Consider the following 16,079-nt stretch of genomic DNA (forward strand, 5'->3'; position numbering starts at 1 on the left):
TTTCTGAGCCAATATTTATTCCTCTTCTTGTGTTCACCTGCAAAGTTCTAGGGCTTCATCATCTCTTCATTTTATTTTATTTTAGAAATATATGAAAAATACATGACTATGCCCTGGGCGAGGTAGCAGAACGCGTTGGAATACAGAGCAGGAGAATTGCTAATGTTTTTCTGCCAGCTCTGGTGAGATGGCAGTGGCTGACATTCGTGTGTTTTGTGATCACAGACTGTCTGCCCACTCATATTTCCAAACCTAGCTTATGATTTATAAATTTGTTTTTTTCCTGGTCCTCCAACTCTCCCTCAGTCATAAGTCTGAATCTGTGCAAATAAAGGTTCAAGTCTCTTATTTCAAACATTCAGGTTGTTTGTCATTATCTCTAACACTATGTTACAAACCTATCCCCAAATCTCAAGCAGAAAATCATTTTAAATCTGCTTTACTGTTTAAGCAGCAAGCATCTGGTCCTTTTTCTGAAGGAGAAAAGAGAGAGAGGGATGAGAGGAGTGTCTCCAAATCAAGTAATAATAAAGCATCACAATTCCAAAGAAGCTTGGGGTCCCCAGTAGCCAGAATCTGCCTGTAGGATGTACAAAATGCCATGCCCTCTTTGACCTTCCTACATAGCAGATAAGTGTGATTGTTCTGAGTCTTAATTCACAGATTGAGTTGAGGGCTAGTTTTAAATAAAGGGTCATAATTTGCCCTACCTGAATATATTTTTTTTGGACAGAAAGTAAGCTTCAGTCCTGTCTCAGCAACTGGGGAGACCATCACGGTATATACATCCCCGCAGGGTATCTCGGTGATATCACAGAAACTGAGGCCAGCGCTTGGGGCACACGTGAAAATGCCTTTGGAACCATAGAGGTCAGTGCTGTAATTGGCGGAGCCCCTGGAGGCCTGCCAGTAGATCCGGATGCCATTAGGGCCCAGCCTATATAATTTCACCTCCAAAGGGCAGCAGGAACCTGAAGGATAAAACAAACAGAAACAAACACATCACTATTCCACCATCACCACAAACCTGGCCTTTGTTACTACGGGGAAACAACATAAGTAGCCTACTCAATAATAAATGATTAGAGCAAGATTTGAGGGAGTATTCAAGTTCCTTCTGTGGTGGGTCACATGATTAGAAATCCATGTGTGAGGGTGAGGTGGGGCATGAGTTTTTAATAGAGAACAATGGTGAGGCCAAAAGTCCACGCTTGGCAGATATGTATTGTATATGACTCAAACTTTATGAGTCAAATGCACAGAATTCTTGTCAAGATCCCTCATAATGCCCTATTTTCATATGATTTTAGTGGGATTCAATTTAAATATAATTAAGTGCATTCAGCATTAACTGAAAAGACCTATTTTGCTGAGCTGAGTAGCATGATGCCTGTCGCTGGTCCACTCTTCACCAATGCTAGCTGACTGGGTACTTTCCTTTCTCCTTTCTTGAATACCTTGAGCAGGCCACATATTAGGTGTCAAATGGTGGATTCCTCAGTAACTAAAATAAAAATGTTATTGTATAATAATAATAAAAAAAAATTCAGTTACAGATAGACTTCTTTGATTTATTCTTTAAAAAAAAAAAAAGGTTTTTTAGGTGTGAAGGTAAGCAATGGGCCATATTTCCAGAACTGGATATCAAGGTGAGAAATTAGGCAGCAAACCTAATGAAAGCTAATGGGCCAAAAGGAATGATAATCCAGCTTATGTATGTGTAGCACATTTTAAATGCTTTCATATCATGATCATTCCTATTTCTCTTACCAATGAGGAAACGGAATCAGAGAATAAGGTAACACAGTGCAGCTTAAGAAGCCAGGTCTTTAAACGCCTAGTTGAAGACTCACTCTACTACCTTTGGGATGCCAAAATTATATTTCAACTCTCCCACCCCATGCCTCGGGGAAGATACAGCTAACTGGTCATCATACTGTCTCCCATTAAGCCTGAGAAGCATCCTCAGAAGATTTTTTCAAAACAGTTCTCCAAGCAGCCACTTCAGAGGACTAGAATTACACCAGCGAAATCTTATTTGCTAACCCTGTACCACTCCCTACTTCTCCCGCTATTTCCTAGTGGCTTGGTCTTTATGAAGAACAAGATGCAATACTGTGCTCTGTTAACCTGTTGAAATAAGAAACCATAGAAGAAGCTAGAGTGGTTTAGAAGAGTGAGGTAGTAGCATAATAATAATAAGAAAGAAAAATTCAAGCCAAATAGAATGTGTGATCTAAATGCTTTCTGAAAACTCTGCCAGACTGAGTTACTCTGTGCTACAGGTAGCTGGCTCATATAAAAACCTATCCTTCCTTCAGAAAAAGTATACCTGAACCTTGCTACCAGGGGAGTTAATTCACCAACTACTAACAGAAGCCTCTGAACCTTTGAGGTCCTAAGTCAAGAGGAAAACTGTAAACATTTTAGAAAGTAATCTGAACTTACCATGCAAGCTCGGTGGAGATGCAGCATCTTTTAAAATGAGATGGAAAGGTTATGTCTGGATCTATAATAGTCAAGGTCCTTGTTGATATTCTAGAGCTAGAGGTTAGAATTCACTTACTCGAGGAATAACTTTGGTAGCCACAGTCCGCAGTCAGCCCAGTGGCACTAATTGCTTTTAATGCCACTGTGTAATTGATGCCGCATGTGATGCATCCCAGGAGGCAGTGGTTTTGACGGGTGTGACACTTAGACTGTCCAGTGTGTGACTCCAGAACTGTCACATAGGTTTGGGCGCCGGTCCCAACAGTCCAGCTCACGTTGATCACCGATTGTGTGATCTGAGTTACTGTCAGACTGGATGGACAGCACGGCACTTAAATGAGGAAAGAGAAAACATTGGGGATTTATTTCCAATGAGGGTTATTTGTGAAAACTAATCAAGTATGGTATTTTGCCTGTGTTTCATTCAATATCCTAAATTTCTCAAACCTTCAACTGTTAATCAAAATGTCCTTAATAACTGTAAATGGAATATAACCTTTAAAAATTGTGAATCACTATATTGCAACTTCTATGACATTGTACATCAACTATACTTCAATAAAAAGATAAATTAAAAAAAACTTTAAAAATTTTCTTTTGTTAAGTAAAATCTCATTCCGTCTGATACGTTATTTAACATCACTGTATATAGCAGGTGCTTTCCCCAAGAATGCAGTGCAACAACTGGCTATGGGTAATGTGAGATTCTCCCCAATTTTTTTCAGAATAATTGAGAAACCCTTTGTTGTTCTCCAACTTTAACAATTCCAATTGCAAATTTTAAAGCAATGGTTGCATTCACCTTTTCTCCCAATATATCTTACATTTGCAATGAAATGTATTTTGCCTTTCTCATGCATTTCATAGTACACAGCTGATATAAACGCTCAAAATATTCTTAGCCACCTAAGAGTACCACAACCAATTCTCAACTTTTCAAAGATCCATTATACAGGATATAGAATATCTGGAATCTTCTTGCGTATTTGGCATTGTCTCTATTCTGCCGCTCTTTACGTTTCAACTTATCTAAAGTGCCATCTATCGTTGTATATAAGAGAAAATAATGTCCAAAGGCTTTAAGTAATTTGCTAAATTTCATTCACACACAATGCTATGAAGCAATAACAGCTTTCGTTTATCAAGCTCTTACTGTGCATCAGGCACGCTAAGTGCTCTGCAGCATAAATAACGTAATATTCACAGCCACCCGATAAAGCCATTATCCCCTTCTAGCAATTAGGAAACTGAAACTCAGAAAGCATTTTTTAGAGAAAGATTCGAAAGGGCTGAACCAAAGAAATAAATAATAAACTAGCTCATTTGGCCACTTGTTAGTTGTTTTGGTAGACTGTGTCATGGGGGAATACGAATTCAAATAAATGTTTTTGCAGAGTCAATGTATTCCTCCTTTGATGTTGGTATTTGAATATATTAGAGCCTTCAGATGATACTTTTACAGAACGTGTGTGAAAGTTTTCTAAGACTGGGGCTCTTTGAAAGCCCTCTCTGAGTTTAAGGTATTTCTATCACACTTAGGGTGAATCAAATAAGAAAGTTCGTGTCCTAAAACAATTCCTAAGGACCCCATTGAAGTTGAGGTTCAGGCTGTGGTTGCTACATACCCGTTTCTAAGGGCACACTGTAGCTGGGCAGGCTCCGTCCTGCTGGTGTTTCAGCCACAGCGGTGACGGAGAACACTGAGCCGCAGGGCAAGCCCCACAAGGTGCAGGACTCTCCCGTGCTGCTGCACCGGTGCAGCCCTTTCTCTCCCTGGGCAGTCACCGTGTAAGTGGCCTCATCGTTAGTGGATCGCCAGTACACGTTAATCATGGAAAAGGCATCCTTCGAAACATTTTTGATTTCAGGACTGCAAGGAGCTGAGAGATTTTAGATTATGAATGGAAACAGTCAGAATCAAAAATATCACACGTGCCATTTGGTCTAAAACTGACCTTCCCCCCCCCCCCCCAAAATGAGATCATTACTTTCGACCATACCATGCATGTAGGGCAAATTCATAGAACTTTTGTGTGGAAACCTTGTTGACATTGATGTATGGTATTGGGTTCCCATAGCGTCGGACTAATTGGAAAATGTTAAGGAGCCATTTGAACTCCAAAAGCGAAAGTAATTAGGACAAACATTTGTGGTCTTAACCTTCATGGTGTGAATACAGACAGGTGCCCCAAAGGTAGGAGGAAGTGAATGGCTAGGTAATCACTAGCAAAACCTTCCACTCTCCCCATGGTCTCCTATTTCCTTTTTGTCCTCTTTCCCTCTTCCACCTCCTCTTCTGCCTCTCCTTAGTAAGACAGGGGCTCTCAGGGTCACCACAACAGGGTGGCTACTGGCAGTTAGCCTTTTTACCATTTTTTGCCGAATGCCCTTCCTGAGGGACATAGCTGGGGGGAGCCATTCAGACATCAGTGAATGAAATCTTTGCTGTATCATACCTGTGGTTATAAATCGGGAAGCACATGACGTATTGCTGCCCCGGACTTCACTGAAGGAATACACCGTGATGTTGTACTTGGTGTCACACTCTAGAGCAGAAAGGGTGCAAGCCGGAACAGTGTCATTGCACTCAACCACGCTGAACCCATCTACAGCCTTGGTTTCATAAAGTTCGGCACCACGGACGGGAGACCAGACGATCTCTACTCTGTCACTGGACACCAACACAGGGTTAATGTCACCAGGACAACAGGGAGCTGAGAGCAGGAGCAGAGAGAGAGCGGAGGTCAGTGCAGGAGCCATGCTGTCAGAGTGGCCTTGAGTCCTGGCGTCTCCGTGCCCAGAGCCTCTGCACTACCCTCCTAAGTCACTGCAACAATCTCCTACAGGTCTGTCCAGCTCCAATCCTGGCCTAACACCCACTACGTAGAGGGTAAATTCTCTATGCATGACATGCAAGGTTATTACAAGCTCTACCCAGTCGATATGTCCAGCTGCCCCTCCCGCATCCCCTGCCTCACCAGACCCCTCAATTCCCACACGTGCTTTTATTTCCCTATGCCTCAAAGATTGTGTTCACGCTACTGGAATGCGGTTCCCTTCTTCTGCCTGACAAAATCATGTTTAGTTTAACTTTAGATCCTATCAGTCTTTCCAGACACTAAACTAGATAAAACTAGGGGGCGGAGGAGGGGAAGAAGCATTGTATTAGTAGATTTTAGAAGAGGCCCTACACTACCTCACAGACAAATTCTGACAAGTGTCTAACTCACATGGGGTTTCTCTGGAATGCTCTTGCCCCACCTACATTCCATCCATCCTTAAAGATCCAGTTCAAGGCCACTCCCTCCGGAAGACCCTCCTGTGCTCTTGAGACCTTATTGATAGCCTCTGACTCTAAATTCCAAAGGCACCAATTATTTGATTCCTTCATCTTGGTAAAAATGTAGGGGCCTAGGTTCGATCCCTGGTCAGGGAACTAGATCCCACAAGAATGTCACAACTAAGAGTTCACATGCCACAACTAAGGAGCCCGCCTGCTGCAACTAAGACCAGGCGCAACCAAATAAATACATAAATATTAAAAATGTATTGTTATTTATATAATTATATTATAGTATTCTTGTTTGTAAATATAGTTAATTAATTTTGTCACTCACTCCATTCATTCTTTTAAAATCGAACATCTCCCATATGCCAGTCATACTATGATAAGCATTCAGGATGAAGAGATAAATAAAATACAATCCCTGCCCTTTGAAGACCCAAGCCTAGTGGAGAATAATAGTAACAATAATAATGATGTTAATAAAAATATTTGCATTGTGCTTTTCTCACATACAAAGACCTTTTCATATTCATGTTCTCATTATTATTTGTCCCATTTTGCAATAGCAGATACTAAGGAACTTAGCAAGGTAGACATCATTATTCCCATTTTGCAAATGAGTTGGTGGTCAAGTTAGGACTTAAACCCAGGTGTCCTACTCCAAAGCCCTCCACACCATGTAGAATCTTTGCCATTGCATCCCTGTTTTCTGGGCTTGGGGAAAGAGTGAACTCTGAGACCTAAGGATCACCTCCCCTTCAGCTTCCAGCACAGGCCTGAACACTGAGTAGATCTTGGTGGAGGGTTCAACTTTTCAGAGCAAGCTTGAATAACAACACTCTTTCCCTTCTTTTCACTCCTAAACCTTGCATTCTTGTTAAGCCTGAGTCCACGAAGTCCAAATTCCCTAGTCTGGAAAGAATGTGAAAGAAGAGATTCACTTTCCATTCTTGGCCCTAGAATGGCTCCCAGGTGGTCTAGGTAAGTCAATAAGTGCAATGGATGATCCATTCTGCTGCTGAGTTTAGTGAACTCAGAACTCAACTCCCTTTACAAGCATCAAGTGCAACTCACCTGTGGTATAATTAAACACATCACCCAAAGGACTCTGTCCTGCCTTGTTATAGGCAAAAACACTAATAAAGTAAGTGAAGCCACACTCAGATAAGAAATTGCACTGGGTGAAGGAGGTGTTGCAGTGTACTTCCAAGCCATCGTCACTCTTCACAAAGGCCACATAGTAATCACCCAGATGCACATTGGACCAAGCCACAGACAGGTGGCCAGGGGGATCTTCTTGGATTGTCACCCTTCCAGGTGCACAAGCAACTAGGAAATGATAAATAATTAACAGTTGTGAGAGTACTGCAAGAGATTTTCTTTGCATCTTTGCATAGTAGCTCTTCACTAAATGTTAGTTCTCATCCCCAAAACACACAGATATTTCTAAATTGAAGCGTAGACCTCCACATATGTATCTCTTTGTCTCTTTGATGAGAATGAAAGTGGGAAGATATCTAAACACATATTCCAAACTATAGACATTCCATCTTTATCTTAAAAAGATAGCTCCCACCAGGCCTAGGTCTGTGAAACACGATGTAAATAAGAGACCACTATCTGTACTGCACAGCTAGAGTTGTGTATCACTCAAACTGGGTCCTAGAATATTTACAACTTTACAAATGCAAAAGAAAATAAACTAATTAGTGAAAGATCTGGAATAGGAACCAGGTTTCCTAAATTTCAGTGTTTTTTCCAATGCACGAGATCTGGTTTCACTATCAACATTATTCAAACTCATCAGAATGTCCAACTCAACACTTTCATTTAGACCAGGCCTTCATTTTTGCTTGTTCTAGAGTGTTCTGGAACACTGTCATGTGATTATTTGTTTCCCTAATGGTAGTCACTTTGGCTTGCCAACCCCCCAGTGGTCTCACTCTTGTTTACATACCAGTTTTCAGGGTCACTGCTGAAATTGATCTGCTAGATCCGGCATCATTAGTTGCTAAAACTGAAATCAGGTACTTGGTTCCACACTGGAGAGGGGAGATGGTGCAGGAACTGAAAGTCGTACTACAGCTCAGCCTGGAAGAGTCACTCAAAGCCATCACGGTATAGTTGAAAGCTCCTTCTGTCGGTGCCCATGAAACAGATGCCTTCAGAGAACCACTATCAAAAGAGACTTGAATGTTGGCAGGAGCACGAGGACCTACATTTTTGAGGAACAATTAAGATTTTTGCAGTAACCTCAAGAACCCAAGTAAGATTTGGCCTAACAATATTGCAGAGCTTGGAGGATGGGGTACTCCAATCACATGATACTTGCAAGTGTACAAAGCATAAAATTGGGATTTAGGGTACCTGAGAACTGGTAACACATCTCCCATTAACTATGCAAACTCATAACTAGCTATATGACTTTGGCCATGTTATTTAATCTTTTTGTTATTTATTTATTTTTCTCATCTGTAAAATAGATCCTAGCACATATAGGTGCTAAATAAACATTTTGAATGAATGAATGAGTGAATGCACAATTTGATAAGTGATAGAAATAATTAAATGAAGTTATAAATGTGAAGGGCTAAGAGGGCCATGTGGGTATATTATCAAGTGGTAGGTCAAATATTCTATTGTAGATTGATGAAGTTAAACAGATTAGTTTCAACAACATTCCTTCTTTACTTTTGACACATGCTAAGACATGTAAGAGCTTTTAGGTCACAGCTGTTTACAGAAGAGACTTTCTATTCTAAATCAAAGGGAAAGAAGGAAAGTATCAAGTGTGATGGTCACACAGGAAGGCAGTTTTTTAGCATCTCCAAAACGATTTCCTCTGCAGTCTTAGAAATATGCCCTCCTTTCCTCAGGCTTATCCTCCTAAAAAAGCTTGAGGCCCTCAATAAATGTTTGTGGAGAGAAAGAATGAGTGAATGCCTTGGAAGAGGCCCAGAGAGACTGGTTTGTTACAGACATCCTGACTCACCAGGCCCATCATGAATCACCTTAGGGCCACCTTGCTCTGATTTCTACCTGGAAAAGTAATATAAAAGGCAAACCCTTCACTTCTCCCTACAGTTCTGCTTTGGCCTATAGACAATGAGGCTTCCACTCCCCTCCAAAGTAGGAACTGTTGGAGAGAACATTTCTGGTTTCTTTCCACTTTCTCCTTGGTCCTCCCCAAGAGATGAAACAGCTAATCTGGTTGGTGAGTCCGGCATCTACTAGACCATATTGTCAGAGGATGACTCACTCTGCCTCAAGAGAAGGAAAAAATCTCTCTTCTTCCCTCTCTCTCCATCTCGTTCTTTTGGCTCAGAGCAGCAGCTCAGTTTGGGCATCTAGTTATCACGCAGTAGGACGCCCTGGTCAGGTATCCCTGCAATGGGGATTGTGAGAACACACACGATGCATCAGCTTCTCAGCCTACAGCTGGAGGAGAGGTGGTGGGAAACCCCTCGTTGACCTCAGGCCCAAACTGAGGACTTTGGGAAATATATCTGAAATATGGATTCCCACCACGGCACAAAGTGCCATAACAGGAAGTTTGTTTTGTTTGTTGCTGTGCTTCTAGAGCAATGCCAGCTGAAAGTTGGGACACACTCATTAAATGTCTGCTGAATAAATTCTTGTTTGGCTCAGTTCTTTTTGTCTCTACTCTTGGTCTGAACCTATGAAGGGACAAGAGGTGACTGGTAAACCTAATAAGAATTATCTCCTGCTGTGTGATATTGAACATATAAGCTGAAAATAAGTTGGCTCTGGGGGGGTGGTGCCATGCTCTGTGCACTCTGAGCAGCATTTCTTTCTTTTTTTTTTTTTTTTTAAGCAAGCATCTGCCTTTTTTGTTTTTGTTTTTAAATTAATTAGCTTATTAATTTATTTATTTTTGGCTGTGTTGCGTCTTTGTTTCTGTGCGAAGGCTTTCTCTAGTTGTGGTGAGTGGGGGCCACTCTTCATCGTGGTGCGCGGGCCTCTCACTGTCGCGGCCTCTCTTGTTGCAGAGCACAGGCTCCAGACGCGCAGGCTCAGTAGTTGTGGCTCACGAACCTAGTTGCTCCGCGGCATGTGGGATCTTCCCAGACCAGGGCTCGAACCCGTGTCCCCTGCATTGGCAAGCAGATTCCCAACCACTGTACCTCCAGGGAAGCCCTGAGCAGCATTTCTTTACACGTGCCATAAGCATTTAAACCACCGAGGAGGAATTATCAGGACACTATAAATAAGCTCATAATCAATTTAAATAGCTGCTGCCAGCTGCTCTGTACTTATCACTTAACGCTGCTCTCAGTGACTGCAATGCACAGCCCTTCTCACTAATCAAAAAGGAGAAGGTTGGGACTGAGCTGCGAAGTCCTTACCTGTTCTCTGATTGCAGGTGGAGTCATCCCCAGGTGTTCCGCTGGCATTCCACGCATAGGCCTTTATGGTGTAGAGAGTCCCAGCATCTAAACTGGTGAATGTCAAGGAGGTGTTGGTGGTATTCTCTTTCCATATTCTCCCCAAACCATTAGCTCGCATAATGGACACAGAAAATCCAGTTGCCATATATACGCTTTTCCACTGCACAAGAATAGAGTCTGGACTTGGAGAGCTTACTTGTAGAATTGGTGCAGCCAGCACTACAAAGACAAAAACCTGTGCATTTGTGTTATGAAAGTGCAAGAGAGGCTAATTCAAATTTAGGAATAGTAATTTGAGGTTGATTATCCATATTATGAAAAAATTATTTGCTTTGCAATAGGATTCATGGCAGAGTTCCATTAAACAATTGTTATTTAAATGTGTATTAATTACAGATGACTCAGCAGAGGAAGGGGGAACAGAGAAATTCTAATATTAGGCATACCTTCAACTGGAAGTTGGTAAGAAATTAGATAAAACCTCCCTGTAATCATAATATAAATCAATGGGGGGAATGATAGTTTATACTATTTTAACTTGAACGCAACCTTTCAGAAATATGCCGAGGTACAACTTTATCAAATCAATTTAAGTCATGCTGATGACAAACTCTAAATGGTTTTATTTCAAACAAGTCAAAGTGCAGCAAAATCTCTTCTATGTGTTCTTTATTCCACATGGTTTTATTGATAATTGAGGTTAAAAACAGAAATCCCTGGGCTTCCCTGATGGCACAGTGGTTGAGAATCCGCCTGCCAATTCAGGGGACACGGGTTTGATCCCTGGTCCGGGAAGATCCCACATGCTGCGGAGCAACTAAGCCCATGCTCCACAACTACTGAGCCTGCACTCTAGAGCCCGCGAGCCACAACTACTGAGACCGTGTGCCACAACTACTGAAGCTCACACACGCTAGTGCCCATGCTCTGCAAAGAGAAGCCACCTCAATGAGAAGCCTGCGCACCACAACGAAGAGTAGCCCCTGCTCTCCACAACTAGAGAAAGCCCGCGTGCAGCAACAAAGACTCAATGCAGCCAAAAATAAATAAATACATTTATAAAACAAACAAACAAACAAAATGAAACAGAAATCCCTTTTTCAGAGATTTGAAAGCACGGATGCTTTTAAAGATGCCCAGAAATGGGTTTTATTTTCCAAAGCATCTGGAATTTACATACCACCTCCTCCACAGACATGTGAATTCCCAAAAAAAAGTCACTTGGTGGCTTTCACTTCTGAGCCTTGAATCATAGACATTCACATGATACAAAATTACATCATGCATTTGCATCCTCAGTGTAATTGATCCAGGTCACAAGCAATTGCTCAACAGAGGATGAGCATCCAGCTACCTGTCTTTGCCTGTTTTGGAGGCGATGCCTGGCTTCTCCCAGCAGGACTGATGGATCTGATGGTGATTTGGTACAAGGTTGCAGCCTTCAGGCCCGTCACAGTGCCTGGGGAATTGGCCACCACGGTTTCAATGACAGTGTTCCCATCTCTGGCCGTGAGGAGGTAACCGGTGGCCCCTGGCACTGTAGCCCATTCCACAGTGATACTGTTGCTGATTTTTGAATACGCCTGATCAATAGTGGGTATTTTGGGAGCTGAAAGAGATTTTGAAGGTGTACATTAGCTAGGGTACCTGTAAGGATTACTTCTTTCATCATTTTACTTTCAAACTAAGTCATTCTCATGTCATCCTTCAGACATAAACCTTGCCCTTATTTTCCAGATCAAGAAACAAACAAACAAACAAACAAAAAAACAGAGGAAAAGAAAGGCAAAGCTACTCTCCAGAAGAGAGCAAGAAAGCTCAAACCTCCCATTCAGGAATGGGACTTCCAAGAGGTTTTTCCCAGTTGCCTCTCGGATAATTTGCACTTTTTGTACTTTTAAAAGAGTTAACTAAGAGTAGGGAGTGATTTGGGAGAAGAACTCTGAGGGGAGGGAGAGAGTAACTGAGGGCTTCCATTCTGGAGGCTACTCCAGTCTGGCGTCCTGTGAATCCCCCGGCATGCTTTGTCTTGGGTCTCCCCTTCCTGCCCCACCTCTATGCGACTCCGTCTCCAGCAAGGGTCCACCTCCATCTCCCACCTCTGTCGAGGCTGTGATTTCCACTCATGCACTTTGCACATTTTCCAAGTGGCATTTAATCTAATGGAGGAAGGGGGAGAATTGAGTTCTTTGCTTCATAATTGAGCGTACTGTCTTTAATATTATCAGAGTGTAACAATTTTCAGATTCTTCTATATAAAATAAAAATAAACTTTATTCTCTCCTTCTCTATCAAAACATCTGCCCCAGCCTAAGAATGAGATGCCAGGGTCCCTCCTCACCTGGGCCTGGCCATGGTTTGCCAGGAGGCCGTGAATGCTTATGTCATGAGTTTACACAAGGCATTCCTATACTTTGGGCATGGGGTAGAAGATACAACATGGTAATCAGATTTACTACTCTGCAAAACTCCACGGACTCAAAAATGCCCTGGGTGTAGGAGGTCCAAGTAGAAGAAAAGGTCAAACAAAAATATCTGGGTTTTAGGTTTGAAGCTGGCAATTGGTCTTTTATATTTAAAGTACTGCATTTGCTGGGTAAAATCACTATATGCCAAATTCAAAACTAAAGTGCAAAACAAAACTCTAGGGCAAAGAGGCAAAGAGTAAATACTGTCCAAATGTGTGATTTGTCAGTATCAACTCCCTCCCTCCAACAGACCCCAACCTGCAAAACCCCATGTGCGTGATACAGACAACTTCTCTTTCTGTACCCACAGCCCAGAAAGTTGGCTTTGGCAGCATCTCAGAAATAACCATGCTGCAAGAATGAACAAAGAGTCCACTGTGCACTGGCCAGACGTTCCTTCAATATCACCCAGGACTGTCTCCTTTGCCATCAAAAGAAAACTATGATGGTTATAAATGCTGGGGAAAAGTTGCAGGGGCTCATCTTAGCCATTTGCCAGCAGAAGCTGACTCTGCGGGAAGCGCCTATGTCCCCTCCCTGTTGTAGGATAGAAAGCCCCCGCAGGGGTCTCACATTTATCCCTCCTACACACTCATCTCTTTTCTGCTCGCCCAGTTATTTGTTCTCTGTTAATGCCTTCTTTCCTCTAACTTTGCGGTGTCTCTCAATCCCTGCTGCTTCCTTTGTCCCCATTGTTCATCTTATCTCCAGTTAGCCAGTCCTGCTCATTGGAATGGACTAATTTCCTGGACAAATGACAACCAAACTAGACATTGTTGTGACAGTGCCTTCACGGAGTGGCTTGAAAGGCATCTAAAAGGCTGGCATGGCACCGGCTATCTCCCCACAGGCCTGTCAAGGGGCCTGAGGACTCCACAAAATTTGTTGTATTGAATTGAGCTGGGAGGGGCACATTTGCCAAGCATAGTAGTACATGAAGCCAGTATCAGCAGGATGAAATGCGGGGTTTCATGATGGGAAAATAGCAAAGGATTTGGATTTCAGAATGCTGGGCTTGAGCCCTGGCTCTGCCATTTACTTCTGTCTATGAACACGTACAAGTGATTTAACCTCTTCTAGTCTCAGTTTTCTTCCTTGAGTATATGGAATATTAATAATTCTTACATCTTTGAGTTTACTTTGAAATGTAAAATACTTACATCTTAAGATGGTAAAGATTAAGTAAAATAGTGAATATAAGGGCACATTGAAAGGTAGGAAGGGTTAGTGTGTGTGTGTGTGTGTGTGTGTGTGTATGTGTGTGTGTGTGAACCAGGACGAGCAATTTTGGGGTTTGGAAAAGCCAGGCTGCGTGGCACTGCCATGGAGGGGGTGCTGCCAGGGAAGGTGGGATTATGGAGACTCTGGGGTAAGCACAGGCTGGAGAGACAGATTGCCTGTTTACACATGGTTCTAGAGCAGGATCTGACCAGTAACAGCAATGAAAGAAGATCAACACCTCTGTACTATGTTTCCCTTAAAGAGATGAGAAGACTGAGCAGGACATGTAAGTCTCCATAAATCAGCAGCGGTTCTTCACTCTTTCTTTGTTCTGTATTTGGCCCGCTAACCGCACTGATGAAAGAGAAAAATTTATTCCCTAGATTTGCAATCAACCACTCTGATTAGTCAAAAATGAAACCCTTTGAGTCACAGCATCTGTGCATTCTACCAACTCAGAGATCTAAATTAGCCCATGTGGCCCCAGTGGCCAGACACAGATAAACAGCCGATGCCAGAGCCCAAAAAGAATCAGAATACACACACCCCAAATGAAACCTCCTATACAGTATCGATAAAACACATCACATCTATTGAAAAGACAGAATGAATCAATTAACAGCATCACCAGTATATCCAGTCTGCCCCATTCTTTCTCTCAAATAGTGTGGATAACGTGGGACTAAAAAGAGGCCCGTTCTGAGGGCTCAGTGTGTCCTGTGGTCCTGGGACCCTCTAAGAGACAGCAGAACTAGATTTTGTCCAATCGAAGGGCCATTGATTTTTTAAAAATCACTTTGTTTATGGCCAAATAGTCCTTCTCACAGCTTCCTGGTCAATCCTGAAGGTGTCTCAAGAATAAGTGAGTAAGAATAAAGCGTGAAATAATAATTTTTAAAAACCTATTGTATAGCACGGATTTTATGGCTCAGCCAAAAATCTATATCAAACATTTTAATTGCCTTATTTATATTTCCTTTTCTGTGGTATATACAAAATAAGAAATAAAATTTGTTCTTATTTGTGCTGAATTACTAAGAGAGTTTATTGGTGATATAATTGATATTATATGGTTCCTTCAGATCATCTAAATTCCATCGAACATAAGTTTCCATTCTAGGGACTTAAATTTCTAGAATGCATGAACCAGGAGAGGCCTGTAGAGAAATTATCCTTGCCTTCAGTCATTTATTCAAGAAAAATGGTGATAAAATCTCTTAAAAGAAAGCCTTTTTCCAGCTCTGGGTTTTCATTGTCTATATTTTAAGGATGCAATATTAGAAGTATAAAACCTTTTTTATTAGAGAATCTAATCTTTTTATTAGAGAATCTTTTATTAGAGCATCTTTTATTAGAGAATTTTGATCAAAACTGTTTCTAGTTTTCTCCTCTAATTCCTTAGAAGACAAATAAGAAAAGTTATATAAATTAGGCTCTTCACTAAAATTTTGTTTCTTTGACTGGAATGATGATCATTGTAATACTTTACTAATGGTTAACCGTGTTTGAGAAAAATCTATGACTGCATGACTCTATACATCTCAGTACTCAAGAAGAATATCTTATGAGGATGTATCTTTAAATTTTGATACATGTATTTGTCTTACCAGTTACACTTACAGTGTGAGTGCTCAGAAAATGTTGAATATTTTTCCTGGTATAGCCTTTATATTTCAGGGTAGCCCAGGAATTAACAATGGAAATTAAAATCAAATATGGGGGGCTTCCCTAGTGGCACAGTGGTTGAGAATCTGCCTGCCAATACAGGTGACACGGGTTCGAGCCCTGGTCTGGGAAGATCCCACATGCCGCGGAGCAACTAGGCCCGTGAGCCACAATTACTGAGCCTGCGCGTCTGGAGCCTGTGCTCCGCAACGGGAGAGGCCGCGACAGTGAGAGGCCCGCGCACCGCGATGAAGGGTGGCCCCCGCTTGCCGCAACTAGAGAAAGCCCTCGCACAGAAACGAAGACCCAACACAGCCATAAATAAATAAAATTAAAAAGAAAGAAAAAAAAAAGAACGGTGTGCTCTGACATATCTCAAAAAAATGGAAAAAAAAATCAAATATGGGGAGGGTAAACTTGCATTTCAGAGAATGTTACCTGTTTTTGTTGAAGCAACCTGAAAAGGAAAGTTTAGAATATTAGAACCATAAAGAAAAACACCATTTGGGGAAATGTAAAACCTAAATCAGAGCAGTAATA

The 16,079-nt window shown here is 41.8% G+C and overlaps 1 protein-coding gene across 8 annotated transcripts in view; it reads right to left on the bottom strand.

Annotated features, from left to right (window-relative positions):
• Window positions 1-16,079, bottom strand: part of FNDC7 (fibronectin type III domain containing 7) — a 36,772-nt gene that overhangs the window by 10,563 nt on the left and 10,130 nt on the right. For 6 of the 8 annotated variants that reach the window (XR_014242316.1, XR_014242317.1, XM_082384238.1 and 3 more), the window contains exons 2-11: window positions 15,978-15,996; window positions 11,540-11,794; window positions 10,144-10,404; window positions 7,734-7,991; window positions 6,851-7,105; window positions 4,947-5,204; window positions 4,116-4,370; window positions 2,567-2,821; window positions 2,449-2,475; window positions 711-971 (exon numbers count right to left, since the gene is read on the bottom strand). Coding sequence is in view for 6 of the 8 variants with exons in the window: in XM_082384238.1 (XP_082240364.1) it covers window positions 711-971; window positions 2,449-2,475; window positions 2,567-2,821; window positions 4,116-4,370; window positions 4,947-5,204; window positions 6,851-7,105; window positions 7,734-7,991; window positions 10,144-10,404; window positions 11,540-11,794; window positions 15,978-15,996 (2,104 nt within the window). In the remaining 2 variants the exon portion in view is untranslated. Of the gene's footprint in view, window positions 1-710; window positions 1,505-2,448; window positions 2,476-2,566; window positions 2,822-4,115; window positions 4,371-4,946; window positions 5,205-6,850; window positions 7,106-7,733; window positions 7,992-10,143; window positions 10,405-11,539; window positions 11,795-15,977; window positions 15,997-16,079 lie in introns of those variants that run through there. The other 2 variants (XM_082384239.1, XM_082384237.1) reach the window with 2 other exon arrangements.

This window comes from Balaenoptera borealis, assembly GCF_965194805.1.
Source record: "Balaenoptera borealis genome assembly, chromosome: 1".
Taxonomy (NCBI): domain Eukaryota; kingdom Metazoa; phylum Chordata; class Mammalia; order Artiodactyla; family Balaenopteridae; genus Balaenoptera; species Balaenoptera borealis.